Here is an 18,735-nt window from a genome sequence, read left to right on the forward strand (position 1 = left end):
CCCTGTAAATAAACAGTTTAATATTACTTGTACTGCCATATATAATTGAAGATAAATATTATCATTCAGATTCAGTGATTGTGTATTTCATTCTGAAATCTAGATATTTTAACTGTTCACGTAACACTTACTAGGATACTGTATACCAATGACAAAATAAATTGAAACTAGAAATGTGTCCATAGGATTTTGATGTCGTCACACACTGTGTCATCCTCTATAAAGCAAAACTTATGAAAGAATCATACAGTAAAAATATTCCCGGAACAATTATGTATTTTATGGTCATCTGCACAGTCATCAAGCTTGTTCATCTGTAGAAGTTTGAAGCAAATCAAAATCAGGCTTATAGTGTGAGGGTGGATAAGAGACACAAGACTTTACTATATATTCCATAAAAGACTATCAAAGGGCCATAACTGCAGTTGAAATAGTCACAGAAAAAATGCTTTCCTTTATTGCCATTTGCACATTAAGCTGGTTCATCTGTAAGAGTTTGAAGCATATTATGCATATAGTGTGGGAGGAGTTGGACACAAAAGAGTTTTCTCTATATAGCAAATACTATGAATGGACTATAACTGTAGTCTAAGTAGTCAAAGAACAAATGCCTTCCTTTATGGTCATTTGTGCATCTAGCTTGTTCTGTGAAAGTTTGAAGCAAATCAGGCTGACAGTGTGGGAGGAGTTGGACACACAAGATTTCGGGACGGACGAACGGACAGCAGGAACGCTACATGCCCCAACATAAATGAGTGGGGGCATAACCAGTGCAAGAGAATGCATTTAGAGAGCAGCAGAATGAAAGTACTTATATTAGTAAGCATATTCAATAAATTACACGCTCAACCCATGGGTTTTGGGTTTGAGTCCATCTAGGGTCACGATCATACCTCATATGATGCTAGTACTGCTTTTTTCTTGGAAGAGCACTTAAGAGTGGTTCATATAAGTTTAATGTTTTCATTACAAGCAAGCTAAAATGATTAAGTATAAAATAAAACGCGTTTATTCCCTAAACTGATCGGACCAAAAAATACCTGTACAACTGAGCGAGTATCTTGTTTAAGACTTACTTGTTGCAAATATCTCCATGGCAATAAATCTTCTCAACTCCATTTGCCAGTAATAAAGCACTGCTCATGAACATTAACGTAGTGAAAGGAAAAGCTAGTACTGAAATAAAGAAGAAATTCAGTCACTCTTTCAATTCAGTTTTTTACTATTTGACTGATACTGTTACGAAGTCAACTTACTGCATTATACATCAACCCTCAGAAACTAATGAATTACAAATGTAAAATGGCAAACATACTTTCCTATTTCGGTGGCATTTGGAATCTTAGCATGTTCAGCGCATGTTCATCATGTTTTCTTCTACAACTACCTACATACCAACAGTTTGGACCTTTACTGAATTAGTTATTTAAGCTAAAGAGAAAAAAACACGGTCGAGTTACTAGAGAACATATTTGCCACGTACTATAAAGGGAGAATACTTCATCGTATCGTTCAGAACTTCTTTATACACAGCTTTAATATTAAATTATGTAATTCTTATTTACTAGAAAATTGATACTGAAATTATATCTCAAGTTACTGGGATTCCAAAATGTTGTTTCTGTACGAATGGGAATCCAATATGCGTAGGTTCATTATTTGACTTTGATGCATACAATTTAATCAGTACAAATGGCAAGTATGTTCTTTTCCGTTTCGGTTATAGCGTTTTATTTCATCCAGCTATATCTTTAAGATTATTAACTACAGACCGATAACGTACAATCATTATTTATCTTAGTTTAGAAAATCCTAACTTCCAAGAAACTTTTCCGAAATACTTATATATAGTTCTGAACAACAATGTTGTCATTTGGCTGCTCTTTATCGAAAGTCCAAAATTCACACACTCACACACACATACTCACGCGCACACGCACATGCACGCACGCACACACACAAAGAAAAGAAACGGAACAAAAGCAAAACAGATATTTTACGTATAGTGAAACTTAAGCTACTAAGAGTAATTCTATATCTAATAACCGCGTCTAAAATCAAACTATTTTCTTTAATTCTAATGTTGGGATTAAACAAACTGCATGTAACAAAAGTAAAGCAAATGTAAAAGTTCATATTAACCTGATTTTATGCCACTTTCCATTATTGCGTTTATCATAGAAAGGTGTTAAAAGCACCAGGTTCTCTGTAATTATGCAACTAGTTGGCAATGCGATATATATACTACATCTCTGGGATACCAATGATGGCATGGCTATGGAATCCTATGTCACACTGGCATAGGTAGTCGAAATATAAACTGATCTAACAAAAGAAATTGAATTGAAATAAAGACACAATAGTTCTCTGCTATTCTTTCATGGAAGTATTTTAAATTTACAAATACGTATGCTTTTATCATGTTGTTTGTAAATAATCATGAGAAAAACATGTTGCTAGGATTAGAAAAACTCATATATCAGATAAAAATATTCAGTATACGAGCATGTCAACATTTCGAAAAAAAAGTATTTAGTTCCAAATTTTCACAGGACAACAAAAGTGCAAGTAGAAAAAGAAAAACAATGGGTGTCTATGTTATCATATGATCTTTCTATTCTAAAATATTTTACACTAGATTTGTATTATACGTTCTAATCTATTCCCTTAAATACCTGGAGATGAAGACGAATGAAAACCTCTTAAACAGCACATCTGCACCTATTAATTAAACCTCTATTTGTTTTATTCTTAAATTCGCGTAAGTGTTAAAATTAGAAAAGTGGAGCCAACTGATCCTCCTAAGTAGCTCTATGCAAATTTAAAACAAAACAGTATACTGGGGCTTATCTCTTTGCAGAAAATTATATATGTTTTTAGACATTGTGATGACATGTTTAATCGTATATACTGTAGTGTACAAGTAAAAATAAAATGTTTGTTCTGTTCTCTTCTATCATATCCTATCAGGAAAGTTTAGCCGTTTCATTCTCAGATTGCATTTTAGCGTCCCCGAAAGCTTTTGATTGGGCGCATTGCCTATAAAAAATATCAATGTCTGTATTAGCTATGCCTATGCAAACTTAAATAAAAATTGTATCGCTATACACATATAAGTTCATTAAGGCTCAAATTGAGATAAAATAACAAATGCGTAGAAGATTCTACGACTTTTGGCATAGTAGGTTAATATCCTTGCAGGGAAAACATATATCGAAAATAACCTATTTCATTTGATTTATCTTTGTAAGAATATTTTTTACTAAACACATATCATATTCTGTGCTTTTTATAATACTATTAAATTAATATATAAATTAAATCACTACATCTATTCCTTATAAAAAGGTTACATAACATTAAAAAGTAGTTTTCTTAATCTATTTTTACCACTTAAAATACACTTGACCTGCCATGCAGTTTATTTATAGTCGCCAGTTACGCGCTTACAATATTGCCTGGGAACCCATTAATTATGTACATGGTTATCTGCTTTGTAATTTCGTGAGAAACCAAAGGATGGACAAAAAGAAAATCGCTCCTGGGATAACATGATTTGGTGAGTTATTTATTTACATTTTTTAACGGGAGATTACGCTTCCTATTTCAGAATAACATATATGCTGAAAAGTGCAAATTGTAGTAGCATAACAAGTCAAATAGGTTAGAAGAACTACACAAATTCACGGTATTTTGATTAACATAATTTATCCGCAGGGTGCTGCTCAACATTATACATTTACTTATAAAAATTATCATTCTGAACTTGTACATATATATCGTCCTAGGTGTCGCTTCGACTTCTAACAAACAAACTGTGTAATATAAAAAAAGTCCGCATTGCTACTGCCAATTTCAGAATAGTGCGCCGATTCAATGTTTGCACCATACACACGGAGTGACTGACTGATATCGATTTTCTTATCGTGAGTGGCTAATTTTGTAACAGTCATTTACATAAGCTCCGCCCAAGACGCGAGACAAGTTATGTTATGTAGGGTTTTCCCGTTAATTGCCTAAACAACGTCAGTCTTGCAAAAAGTAAATGTATTTACGGTTTTTAAAAACTGATGATATTGCTGTTTTTAGCCGTGTCTCAGAATCAGTTTCAAGTCAAACATTTTTTACAATCTCTACTGTATCCAGAACGGTACAGAATAAACATCAACCACTCGGCCAGACATTATGTGTGCAAACTTTTCCATTCGATAGCTGATGATTAAGGTCGCATTATCTCAATTTATTTCACGTGTTTTTGTTTTCTTTAATTGAACAAAATTCCTTGTGACAAATTGATAAAAAAAATTCACTCACTACAAAATGCAAATTTAGTCAGCGGGTGCATATAAGTTTAAGATCAAAAGATGTAAAATTACACATGTCCTAAACAACATGTGTATTTTTATCGCTAGGTCAGGGACTTTTCCTGTTGAAAATAAAAAAAAATTGATTTAAACATAAATGCGCTGTTTATATACGTAACTCAAGTTATAAAGGTAATAAAGTTTTATGTGTTTGAGAATCTAGTAAGCATGTGATTGAATCAACTGGAATCATTTCTTCTCGTACATCAAAGCTGGAAAGTCGCCATAATTATGACCTATAAATGTGTCGATGCAACGTTAAACCCAAACAAAAATAAGTGCTGGACTCGGGATTCATGACTAAGTAAGTTTCCTTGCCAAGAAACTTGCTCATGACGGAAAAATCTTTTTTTCTTGGATTTAACACCTGTTTTCAACAGTTCTTCCTGTATGTCGGGTGGGCAGTTTACTTAACCATCGCTCCTGGGAAGAACCAGTACAAGGCTCCCATCCTCCGTAAGAATCTGCCAACCGTTCTAACATAAAGAGATATGGCCGGTAGCAAGGCTCGAACCCCCACATGTTACAGTGATTTCAAGTCAGCGACTAACCACTTGAGTACAGGGGCGATCACATGATGGAAGGTTACTACAATTCGGAATCTAGAAACCACATGGGTACGTAGTTGCAGTAATGCCAGACTGGTCAATATAGAACTTCCAAATAGATTTATGTCGATGGGTTCGACTAACAGCTTATTTTTATCTCTATTTTTTTTTTGTTTGACTAAAGTTTTCATGACATCGCATACCACATGTCTTCAGTATGCAGTAATTATTTGACGGATTTCTATGAAATAATGTTTATCTTTTCATATGGAATCTTTTCTTATCGATGTTAATTCTTTGGTTTGGTATTCTACAGTGTGAGAGAAAATATCGGTAAAAATGGAAGACTGGAAGTAGTAATCAGACTCGGATGGATGTATAGTTATAATGGCCGCATCACTTTGTATTTTTTACCGACAATTGTTACGTAAATTCATACCCAGGAAAGGAAATGCGTATATGTTTAATGAAAATTGGCTGCGTGTTTATCTGCACCATTTAGCAATTTTTGAACGAGTCTAAAAATAAAAAGTGCTAAAACTGAACGCGGTTTACCCGGTCGCACTCAGCGTGCGTTGTGGTCCGATACACGTGTAGAAGAAATGACTTACTGAACTAAACTTAGTGCCATTGTATTATAGTAACCTGAAAGCATATTCAGTAAAGTAATATCAGTTAAAATAGCATTTGCATCGAGTGGCGCCTGCGCAATAAACTTTTTATTACAAAATCGTATGCATGGTCATAGATTTCCATTCTCTCTGTAACAAAAGCCAAATGTTCTATTATTTTCAACAAGCTGCAACAGAACTATGTGCCTTTTAAAACAGAAGGGCACTACACATACTAGATAGAGTCCAACTAATTTAAAGCGATCCTAGGAAATACTGAGATAATTTTTTCATACGGGCAATATCCCCACTGGTGCCAAACACTCGAAAGACCAAAATAATTTGACAATTTCCGATGGGCCGACGTTTTACATGCTCTAAGTTTAAATGCCGATTATTTCACGAACTGGTCATAAATTCAAATAAAACTTACATGCATTGAAAGGGGATTCAATTCCTCATTGACTTATGTAAAAAATATCAAAGAATATCCAGCATTACGCATTTTCTGGTGATTTAAACCTATGTATGTACTGTACACGATTAATGTTTACCGTGCTGACACGCTAATATGCACGAACGATAAAACCAATAACTTTACATGACTGTGTTCTGTGATTTATCCTCCATTTATATTTTGGTCCTTCAAAGTTTGACGCATATATTGCCCTCACAAATAATATTAAAACAATCTGAACGTCGGAATTATTTTTACTAACACTAGATATGACCAAACGTTCACAAGTCTAGGGAAAAAACTTCCAGTTAAATTTCGACAAGATACTACATGTAGTTTTTAATAAATAAATGGATGAATATTACTGAGTTTGTTTTCTCACAATTGAAAGCAAACTTATAGTTCAATGTGTAAAAACAACAACGAGTATGCGATATTTTCCATGGCCGACATCCGTGGACATTTTACGAAGACTGGATACATGTACATCAATTTAAAATAAATACATGAAACCTACGAGACAAAATCTGCAGTAGCAGTTGTTTTATTTCGTCGAGAGTTGCTATATAAATACATGTATACACATCAATGTTCAAATCTATAATCTACGTAGATTTAAGTGTATATGCTGCACATGAATGCATTTATTATGCAGAATCAGAGCTATCTTGAAATAAATACCTGTGATATTTTGCTTTTGTAACTAACACGTAACGATCAATAGAAAAATACTTTAGGGCGGAGTAAAGTACAAGCGTGACTCACCGATAACTAGAGTGACACCTACGTCATTTACTACCAGCGTTTGATGTAAACGCCCATTCGGCGAGCTTTTTCTGAAATTGGCAGTATCTACCCTTCATCTGGACAAGTGCCAGATAATACTGACTTTGAGATTTATTCAAGGTTGTATAGGTACGTCTCAAATCAATTATGATTATGAAGGTCAATACACAAATATGATTACTTGTCGATTGTCTAATAGAGCGTTTTGAGTCAACATATTATTTATATATTTAGAAAATTACGAAATTATTTCTGCAGATTGAAGAAAGTAGAAAGGAGTATTCGGAATAAAATGGCTACTAACGATCAAAACGTTACGATATACAGACACAAAGTTACAGAGGGAAACTTTCAAAATTGGCTTAAAGCGTCGTTAGTTATAAGTTTTGTGAAAGAAGGAATTAGTAATTGTGTTTCAAGGAAAATCGACCAGTGTCATGAGAAAATATTGAAAGAAACCTATTTATTAGGTCAGTATGATAGAGGACAGATTTGCACTGAGTGTAGCACGGAAAATGTTTTGCCTTGTACAACAAAACGAATGTGTATCTTTAACAAAGTAAGGCAATGTCAGTTTCATAATTCCATAGAGAAAAAACACAAGACATGTCCTAAAGGTATTTGCAACAAAATTAAAGACCAGATAAAAAAGCTTCATAAATGTAAAATACCTTCATGGAGTAATACTCGAGCTGAAAGATGGTGCCAACATCCGTGGGAAATAGCCAAGTGTTTTATGCCACCTAATGCCTATTTACACGCTAACTCAGTTAGTGAAACCGATCTTAATGGAATTCTGAGTGTCGTCATCAATCACAAAGAATTCAGAGACATATCAACTGAGTGTGATTGTGAAAAGGTAAGTCAAACAATTTCTTCTTTATCACAAATATGCTCACATGGATTGAAAAGAAATAAGGGACAAACCGTTTGATATTCTGGGGGGGGGGGAGGGGAGGCGAGGGGGGGGGGGGCATTGCATTTTATAGGTAAAATATCTGTCTTAAGTTGATTGAAAACAAATTCTGAATCCCAAGTCACTGAAGAAAAATAAATCTGGCTTCAAGTCAGATTAAAAAAGAACATTTCCATTACTCTGAAAGCCATATTCGTTGCTTTTAAATTTCTTTTAGATTTAATATTTTCGACTGGCTATGCTCCTGGGGACTCTTTATTCTCCCCAAATGGGAAATGCGTATAGCACCGCTTCGTCCGCCCTCCCTCAATTCTTGTCCGTATTATTACACAGCAGTGGCTGGAATTTAATGAAACTTCCAAGAAAGCTTCACACTCAGGAGGAGATGCGCATATATTGTGCTTGCTTACCAGAAAGCTCCATTACAAGAAGGAGATGTGCATATATTGTGCTTCCTTCATCCCAAAGTTCTAAGAATCTTCATTTAAAGCTTCACTACTAACACAAGGTATACTATAGCAATTTCTTGTTCTGAGTATTCCTCATCAACAACCGGTGGAATTAAGCGAAACTTCAAAGGAAGTCTCGCTCTTAAGTGGAGTGGAGATGCGCATAATGTCTTCATGTACTGGTCGACCAATGTTGGCCTTTGATTATTCAATGTTAGTATACTATAGCACTTTTTCAACCACTCCATTGAATTTAGCGAAATATCATAGGAAGTTTCACTCTCAAGAGCAGATGCGCTTATTATCTTCATATTGCGGCCAGATAATTTTTCACGGAGTTAGTGTTGTTTGAACCTTAGGATACTATAATACCATTTCTTTTGGGGAGATTCCTCTACAAACATTCATTGGAATTTAGGGAAACTTCATATCAAGCTCTTCTTGTAATAAGGGATGCGCATATTAGCTTCATATTCTAGTACGATGATTTTTGAGTTATTGCCTTTTCATTATATAGATTATTGAATAATGACATAAGACATGTATATATTTCAGTTAATAACTGCATAAATTTTATCATCAGTTTGGATGAATATTAGGAATAATACTCCAGTATGTGCACATTTCAGGTAAGAGAATTAGTAAATAAGTTGAGGCATTCTCCAGAACTTCTTTTAACAGCAGAAGAATTAAATGTCATCATAGACACATTATGCAGTTTTCTGTCGGGCTCTGAGTATCTAAGGAAGGACGAAAAGGCAAAGACAGCTATCCAAAAGATAGAAAAGGTGTGTGAAATTTTAGATACTTATCATCTTTATGCTTACAAACAATATAGGGCTTCCATGGCCGAGTGGTTAAGGTCGCTGACTTCAAATCACTTGCCCCTCATCATTCATCATGTGGGTTCAAGGCTCACTCGGGGCGTTGAATTCTTCATGTGAGAAGCCATTCAGCTGGCTTACGGAATGTCGGTGGTTCCACCCAGGTACCTGCTCGTTATAAAGTAATACACGGAGGGGCACCTGGGGTCTTCCTCCACCATCAAAGGCTGGAAAGTTGCTATATGACCTAACATTGTGTCGGTGCGACGTTAAACACAACAATTTTTTTTTCAAACAAAATCATGTGTAATATACTATAAACATGAAGAGAGTTCAGTGCACAAGGATCTTTGTTGTGTTTCGGTTTCTTTGATTAATATATCTCTGTATTTAATGAGATGTTTAAAGACAAAAAAATGTGTATGATTCAGAATTCGTTCTATCTCGTATATGAAAATTATATTTATTTTCACTGTCCTATATATTACATTCTATATGTGTTAAAGATAAATCAGACCCAAATTTATATGTTAGAATATGAACAATTACGTCATAGTATCTGTGTAGACAAAATTTCATATACATTGTATGTGTTTTTATAAACAGTTCTTATGTTAGGTTTACAATAGTACACACCTAGTTTAAATGTATACTACTAGGCTGGTCATATTAACTTTTAGACTTAAACTAATTAAAACATAAAATTTTGGTGTCGAATAAGCAGTGTGTAAGGAAATGAAACGGAGTAAAATGCTCAAAATGTTTGTGATATTGCATCTTGAATTCTGAAGTAACGTCTAATACGTCTAAGTCTTTAATATTATGGCCGTTACTGGTGTCCATATGCTGTATTGTTCTTCTGCTGTTATACTAAATCATAAATGTTTGCTTTGAATATCAGAAAAAAGGGTATTTTAAGATTTCTAGCAGGTATGTTTAGGACTTTACCAGATTGGTAAAAAAAGGCATTGGGGGTGTCAAAATTTAGAACACAGATACCGAAATTCAGAACACAGAATTTCAAACCAAATTTATACATATATTTTTCTAAAACAAAATCATCGGCATTGGGGGTAAAACAGATTGAACACCAGTTATTTGTATCCTAAAGTCAAAAAAAAAGAAAAAATACATTCATATGGGAGTCATAAAACGAAAGTGTATTCACAATGTTACCACAAATGCGTATAGTACTTGATAACATCGCTATTTGCTCGAAGTTCATAATCAGTCACAGCAATTATTTATTAAATGTTTCTTAAATTGCTGTATTATGTACTGTATGTATGTGAATAAAGAAATGATAAATTTGCGATACTTTGTTTAATTAAAGTCTAAAGGAAGCTTAGTTTGGCTTGGATTTCTTTTGAGTATCATTTCTTGTATTGCAATAGCAACTAAGATTATAGAAAATAGAACTTAATGTTTGAATTAGTTTATGGCTCTGACATTATTTCTAACCGCCGCGCCGGAATATTTTCAAACAATTATCGCTGCCTCCAAATAGATCACGTGACAATGGTAAACCATGTGATCCTAAAATAGCGACACGCTTGGCAACGCCTGGTAAATCAAATTCTTGCCATAATCGTCAGGCAAGTTTAGAAATATGTCACAACCTTTAAGAATATAATGAGTGTATTCTTTGCAGTATACGATTCGTCAAATACTTTTACTGTACTCAAAATATTATCAAAAAATTTCTTTATTTACAATTCAACAGGTGCGCATCTCAAACCAGAAAACGTAAATTTAGTATTACTGCATTTGTATTGTTACATCATTTTTGTTCGTTTTACAAGCAAAATATATAATATTTATTTTGGAGATAACAAAATATGTTCAACAAATTTTAAAACAAAAATTGAAAACATAACTCGGCAAAAATTCGGCCCAATTTTTACGTGATGGCAGAGTCTACTGTGTATATAAGGAGAGGTAACATTGTGTTGGAGTTTGCATTATTTCTAGTAACCGGCCTGTAGCACATAAAAAAACTGGAAGTTGTTCACAAAGAATATGATATAAATGACATTTAATTGTAAATGCAGCTCTACAAACACAGATTTATACATTTGTCAAGTTAAATTCATTTGATTGGGACTTTCTACATTTAAAGTTAATATCGAAAAATAGACTATTTTAGTGGAAGGATCGCATTGCATATCTTTAAAATTGAATACCGGTATGTGTTAAAGATAAGTCTCTCTCAGTTTTAAAGTACATTTATCGTGCTACTTACATATTTCTACTTGATCATTTTAGATGGAGACAGAGTTAAAAAAATTTATATTCGCGCTAGAAAAACCTATGTCAGAAATTTTACTTTTCAGTTAAAATCTGCGCAGCTGACAATTTCTGCAAGTGAGATTTCAACAATTCTACAAGACGTGATTGTGACAAATTCACATGTATGTCAAAATGTGACCAGGTCGCTACAGCAAGCAGTTGAAACTTTAAACAAAGAGCGGCAACAAGAACATGAAACTCTCGACCAGATTTTTACATTACTAGAGGACATCTTAGAAGCTATCAGATACCCAGCTGATATTACCCGTACATCACAGTCAATGACCGAAGACATGTATCAAGAAATTAAACGAAGTAAATATTATTTTCATATTTCCTTTGTGTTTGGTTCCATTTTATGCTTAGAAATATCATCAATGTCTTACGTTTTGTACTTAGATATTAACATAATATGCATTTATGATTTTATTTAACTACCATTTTCAGCTTGCCTGAACTTTGTTCAGGGTGAGCTATTAGTAAAGGTGAATGGTCTGGCGTCTTGTGTCTTGCATCCATCGTTTTTTATTTCATCTTCTCTTCTGAACCAGCTGGTCAGCATTAAACAAAACTGTGCCTCATAGACCTATGTCAAGTGTGTTCAAATGGCTCTGACTGACCCCTTTAATGGGCTTTGGAGCTAAAGACAAAACATTAAAACGACTTCTTCTCATAAACCTTTCAATTAATTTTCACCAAACTCGGTCTGTAGCATGCTTGGCCGCTGTTATTGAACACAAGAGCCTAGTGTACAAACACTACTTTAAACGACTTTCTCTCGTAAACCATTAATGGTACTTTATCAAACTTACTCTGTAGCATTTTTGTACGGAGCTCTCTCAGTTATATAGAAATAATTAAGCTTAGCCATAGCTAATATAAAAAAATGACTTCTTCTTATGAACCACATGATGGTCCTCCAAAACTTGTTCTAAACATCCTTGTATCCACCTCTTTTAAGTTTATACAAATAGTTCCGCTTAGTTCTAAAATGTGTCACAAGTATTAAAAATCAGAAAATCATTTCAGGAACCACTTGATGGATCTGCGACAAACTTGGTCTATAGCACCCTTGTATGACCGCCCTTAAGTGTGTACAAATGGTTTATCTTGACCCCTTTAAAGAGACCACAACTGCTAAAATAGAAAAAAAATGATTATCTTTTCCTGAACCAAACTTCTGTAGAAATGGTTTTGTTTGTCCAATTTTAGAGTCCGCCAGACCTAAAAATAGAAAAAAAAGCCTTTGAACAACTTCTCTTCTCGTGAAGAGGCCAATGGATATTTATACGCTCCTCTATAAAATATGTTGAAATGGTTGCACTTTGCACAATTAAAGAGTTATCGAGTTAAAAGTAGACGGTTACATGACTTCTTTGCATGAACCAGCTGATGGAATTTGGATTTTCACCAACTTGGTCTGTGGCTTTCTTGGAAGGAACTCTGTCAGATTTGTTTATAAATTTGCTTCCTTTAAAAAACTACCAATAGAAAAAGCCCTTATACAAGTCCTTCTTGATTACCAGTCGGTGGATTTTTCACCAAATATTGTCTTAAGCATTGTTGTGGGGACCTCTCTCAAATTGTTTAGTTTGACCCCTTTTATTGACCACAAGAGCAAAGTGAAGAAAGCTTTAAACGCCTTTTCATGAAGCAGTTCATGGATCCTAAATAAATAAAAATTGTTGCATTTAATGATACACTTATCATATATAAATAGTGAAAAGGTCAAGTGCAGGAGAGCATATTTAGGGTCATTGTAGCCCTCTCTTGTTTATCTAATAAAGATTCTTTTTAATTTAGAAATGAAGAAAGACCTGTTAACGTTCACCAGGCAGCATCACAGTACAATTCCGTTATCACCACTCTTTGAAGAAAACGACACCGCTCTTACTGGTTACTATGTATTTCCTAAAATCGAAGAGGTCGATGTTCAAAAAGTCATGTTCCGAGGTCGTTCAAATGAAAAGAGAACTGGCATTACATCCCTACGAGATATATTTTTCAAAAATCACGAAAAATGTAAAAACATTTATGTCACCGCGGATGCTGGTCTTGGAAAAAGCGTTTTCTGTAAACGACTAGCAGTGACATGGACCCATTCACATCAGCCAGTTGAGACGACAAGTTATTTCTCGGAGCAAGATCTTCAAATTGTGCGTGACTTCGAATTTTTCTTTCTCATCTTACTTAGAGACACATGTAAATCTGAATGCGAAATCGAAGAAATGATACAAAACCAAATAATTTACCACCTCGACCATTCACATCTTTACACCGTCGATGCCGTTGAAGAAATTCTGAGTAGAGAGACGTGTTTGATTGTATTAGATGGATTGGATGAGTGGACTCATCCGCAAGAAAAACCTTCATGTAAGGCTGAATGTTCTGATATACCTCATAGAAAATCGTGGGAAACGTCGTCCGTGTTAACAACAACTAGGCCTTGGAAATTCAGTGAACTGAACTTGAAGTCAAGCCAGAAAGACAAAATAGTTCAAATACAAGGCCTGGACAGTGAAACAGCAAACGAGTTAACTTTGAACACGATATCAAAATTGAATGATGGCGAAAGTGAAATTACACCAGATTATGTGGACAATTTCAGTTCTGAAATTCGAGACAAAAGTATTCAGTTATTTACAGCAGTGCCTCTTGTTCTGACATATCTTATTTGTTTATGGCATGGCGGGCAATCTTTCGGACGCTCTAAATGTGACATCTATAGCAATCTGATAGGGTTACTGTTGTTCCAAGTTGAACAAAAAAGAGAAGTTACTGAACTGTTAGATCAGTCTTATCAAACTGAAATGCCAAACTCCATTGAATCAAATGAATACTGTAAGAAATACTACACGTTTCTTATAACATTAGGACATTTAGCATTTAAGACATACTTTGCTTCAAACAGGGAAAACTCATTTGCCTTTGAGAAAAGCCTTGCAGCAAATGTCCTGACTGATCAACAATTGAAATTTAGTCTTGAAGCAGGATTTCTTACAGAAAATAAAGTTTCAGGTCCAGTCTTAGCCCGAAAAACAAAAATATCGTTTCAACAGCAAACATTTCAGGAATTTTTTGCAGCGTTATACATGCAGTCAGTGCAGGATTTTTCTAGTATTTTCGGTGTGATAAGTGCAGTTTGCAACACCGTAGAAAGTATTCTTACAATGTCAAATGTCTGCATTTTCCTCAGTGGACTTTGTCCAGAGAAAGCAAGTGTTTTGTCAAAGAAATTATGCGAATTAGCGACTACGTCTGAAATAGTTAAAGGGTACAGAAGTGATATGGGATCGTGGAACTATTTTATTGGTTACAACCAAGCTATGAAGGACTATCAGAGCATGCATGTTGCATGCCTAGAAGAATATCATGAAAATTTTGAGGATGGAAAACGTTCTATTCATATATGCTTAGAAGATTATTTTGTAGACTCAGACTACGAAAATGAAAAATACTCTACTTTCCTCAAGAGCCTTCTGGAAATGAACAAAACATTGATCAAATCAGTGAAAATAAGAAATGTTAAAACAAAAGAAAGTTTTCATGATATTATTGATCTGCTTAAAAGAAACGATGTCAACGCGCTGGAAAAGATCGACATAAAAAGTGAAATTGAGGAGGAAGATCTAGAGAATCTCATTGCACGTTCCACAAACAGCCTGAAATGCTTTATTATTAAGGGTGGACGATGGAAAGATGGCGAATGGCAGCACAGCTATATCTCATTATCTGATAAAAGTTTTGAAATGATAAGCAATGCACAAAGACTGGAAGAACTATATCTAAGGAATGTTAAAATGCCTCACATCCAAATAGACCGACTTGTTACCAACGTTGCACATCAGCAAAGCATGAAGCATATTGGGATAGGTTTTATTGAATGCAATGACCATACTGACTCGTGTTCTGGTGTAACGTTTGACCTTCGTGGTCATTCGCAACTGAAGATGCTGGAGTTAGGCGCTGCTCCTCTGTCAAAGGTTGACATAAACACTGCCTCGTTAGAAGTGTGCTACGTAGGACCTTTTTTAATAGACGGGGCTCTGGTGTCCGTCCTTAACAATATTTCGACTGCTCCAAAGCTAAAAGTATTTTGTAGTGGGTTTCTAAAAGGTTTAGACATTGAAAATTTGATTGAACGTATGCCACAGATAGTCAGTGCACAACACGTTTGGTTAACTGAAATGGATTTCGGTGAGAGCACATTTGAGATAAATCCAAATGTCATTTCGGTTGAAAATTTTCTAATGATCAAGGTGAAAATGGCATGTGAAACTTTTGAGAGTCTGATGGGGTCATTAAGTAAGGTCAAACAAAGTATTAGGATTGGACTGTTTGAATGTAACGTAAGTCCAGAACATCAGTTTGAGAAAGCAAAAGAAAGCATCCGAAAATCGGGAAATTTTATAGTACTCCTAGATGGGAAGGATGACAACGATCGTAGTGAGTTCCTCTTTCGTACAACAGGCGAGACAGGAAAATAACTTTAGCGACAGAAAATGGTAATGCAGGTTATTTCCTTTCCAGGCTTTCTCGCTCTCTAGTGAAATCTTGTTGAACTTCGTTTTTCAGTATCAGGTAGAAGAAATCTTGTAGAGTGGAATGCATTTACTTAGGTTACACTGAATTCGAACTTCTGAACTATGTTTGCTTGATTCAGTACTCTACAAGTACGGATTGTAACGGGAATACAATCTATATCTTGCAGCAGTGAATACTTGAAATGACTTGACCGCGAACTTATATAAAGGTTACGACAACAGTAGCTGATAATAGTTTTAATGTTATAGCCCATGAGAAATAAGCACATTCACACAGTTATTGATAACAGCTTCTGTTAAAAGCAGTGTGCTCTAGAAATGTTCTCATTTCATGAAAATGAATATGATTTGTAATATTATATGAAGGCTATTTTAATACACATTTATCACAAAATGAACCAGCAGAAATGTTTAGATTATCAGCCACCACCGCATTCATTTATAAGCACCCGATTCAGTTTTGCCCACCTCTGCAAAACTCGCGAAAAAATGCTGCCGTTTAGCTTGATTTAATTGCTTGTACAACCTTAAACGAGTGCCTGATTAACTTAGACGCATTCTTGACAAAGTCGAATCTTTAGACTGTAGGTGGGGGACAGTAACCATATTAAATTAGTTAATTTGATAATGATGCTAAAGTTTGCAAATTGTGTACATTCAGTGCGATGTCTTCATAAGTAAATCTACTAGTATTAATTTTTTCGCACTATTTCAGAAGTCAGATTGCACTTTCTTATCGACAATAGCCGGGCTATTTCAAAATGCCCGCACCCCCCATATGTAAGTCATAATTTAGTTCAAGGGGGGATATTTTGTCAAGGGGAGTCTGCAGGAATTATTGTCTAGTGAAGCAGAGTGATTGGAAACGATTTGTCCTAGCCTGTACTTACAGGCAGAATTGCCTATCCTTTTGACACGTTTTGTCCTGGGAGTATTTTAGGAGAAAACGCCTTACATAGGTTGTAATTGCTGTCAAATTATTTTGTTCAGACTTATTTTTCCGAAAGAGTTGTTTTAGATGGGGATTTTTTTTTTCAAAAATATATCACAATATATTGTACCAAAACCGATGTCTAATTTAAACCACGGAAAAACACATATTCAATCTATATTAAGAAGTATTATATTTTTCTATATTTAGATGTTATTATAGGTTCTATATTTAGTTTTACTGTGACAGATATTTTTAGCATGTCTCAATATTGAAACTTTACGCCTGTGCGCATTATCTTTATTTTTATCATATGAGCCGCACCAAGAGAAAACCAACATAGTGCATTTGCGACCAGCATGAATCCAGATCAGTCTGCGCAGTCTGGTCAGGATCCATGCTGTTCGCTTTCAAAGCCTATTGCAATTAGAGAAACCGTTAGCGAACAACATGGATCCTGACCAGACTGCGCGGATGCACAAGCTGGTCTGGATCCATGCTGGTCGCAAATGCACTGTGTTGGTTTTCTCATGGCGTGGCTCATATAAAGGTTTGTTTTTTATTTTCAGATATAATGTTTCCTGTCCTCTATTTACTTTAGTATGTTAAAGTTGTTACTTAACTGGAAGTTTTAAAATTTTCAAACTAGAACACACAAATACCTGTTGTATACTTTAACAAATTATTATAAAACATTTTTTTCTTGTTCAGTTAAGAGAGTACTCACCTTTCTCTTTGACAATTTGTATTCTGAGAATCTTTTTAAAAATGGCTTTAATAAAACATGTTGGCATAGTATAATGTTTATACATGTAAATGTATGTTTAGATATATATAAATAATAATATGTTTTTGTGTTTTAAAACTACTGATATATTCTTTATTGTTGTACCACATTATATTCCGCTCGTAAGCAATTGAATCATAAGTCGTCTTCTTATATTAATAAAGTCATTGCTCATATGTATTGACAACAAAAGTGTCTAGTTAATTATATGTAGTTAATGTAGTTTTCTGTTAAATGTTTCCAATCTATCATGCAAATGCAGATGGTATTGAAAAACATAGAACTGGCGTTGGATATAGGTTTTCTTAAATGGTCTAGAACATGACAGTTTCTGATGAAATTCTATCTCAGCCGTATGTATATAGACTTCTGTTTAATTCAACTCTATTCTTATTCTGCTAATAATCCTACCGTGTATTCGACACCACAGTCATTGTTATTATTATAGCCTATTTAACTTTACGATTTGTTCAAGATTATGAAACTTGTTAATGATCTGATGAACATGGTGGATATTTTTATAACAACGCCTTTGAGAAGTAGAATCACTGTCCCACACACTTTATACTAAATGATTTCTTATAATAACACAGACTTTATTCAAATATATATGCGAATAATTACTTTCCTACTTCATGTTTATTTTATTTTTACAATACATTTTAAGATTGTGTATATGTGTACACAGTCTACGTTGTCTTTCACTTTCATGCGGATTGCTTGCTGCATGGGTTGTCGCATGTTTTGAACTTTTTTTTACTCTTAAATTTTGATAGAGTCTGTTCATGAGATTTAAGTCACGGTCGTCATGATTCTTTGGTCTGCCTTACTTCTAATATTTCAGTTCTTATATAAATTCTTATTTATTTGTTCCTTGCATAAACTACTTGGAAATCACTCGAGCGTTCGAAAATAATCGGCTATTTTAAACTCTATTGGAAAATAATCTTTCTCATTATTGCCATTATTTGAAAACATTCCGGGTTGAGTAATCTGTTTTGCGTTGTACAGACAAAGCATTCAGGCATATCGTACCCGCTGCTAATGAATATAAAGTCAAGTAGAGGATTTATTGATATTCATTCTGGTATGGATACAGAATGTTGTCGCAGGATAGGAATAAATATATTTCTGAATAACGTAGAGCGAACATTTGACAGAAACTTTCCGTTATTTGATTTCCTACTTGTGACTAAATCATTAAAGGATATTGGAGGTGTTTCTGCTAA

At 34.5% G+C, this 18,735-nt stretch overlaps 1 protein-coding gene across 2 annotated transcripts; it reads left to right on the forward strand.

The window, feature by feature from the left end:
* The first annotated feature begins 3,490 nt into the window (after positions 1-3,490).
* LOC123551241 (uncharacterized) lies at positions 3,491-17,647 on the forward strand. 2 transcript variants are annotated; one of them, XM_045340016.2, is made up of 5 exons: positions 3,491-3,559; positions 7,025-7,625; positions 8,761-8,919; positions 11,289-11,559; positions 13,048-17,647. In XM_045340016.2, exons 2-5 carry the CDS (start codon positions 7,059-7,061, stop codon positions 15,729-15,731), a joined length of 3,681 nt encoding a protein of 1,226 aa, XP_045195951.2. In that variant the 5' UTR covers positions 3,491-3,559; positions 7,025-7,058; the 3' UTR covers positions 15,732-17,647. The 2 variants fall into 2 exon arrangements, with proteins under 2 accessions (XP_045195951.2, XP_045195952.2); XM_045340017.2 differs by lacking the exon at positions 3,491-3,559 and having other exon boundaries at positions 6,885-7,625.
* Positions 17,648-18,735: the final 1,088 nt, after the last annotated feature.

This window comes from Mercenaria mercenaria, chromosome 4, assembly GCF_021730395.1.
Source record: "Mercenaria mercenaria strain notata chromosome 4, MADL_Memer_1, whole genome shotgun sequence".
Lineage (NCBI taxonomy): Eukaryota > Metazoa > Mollusca > Bivalvia > Venerida > Veneridae > Mercenaria > Mercenaria mercenaria.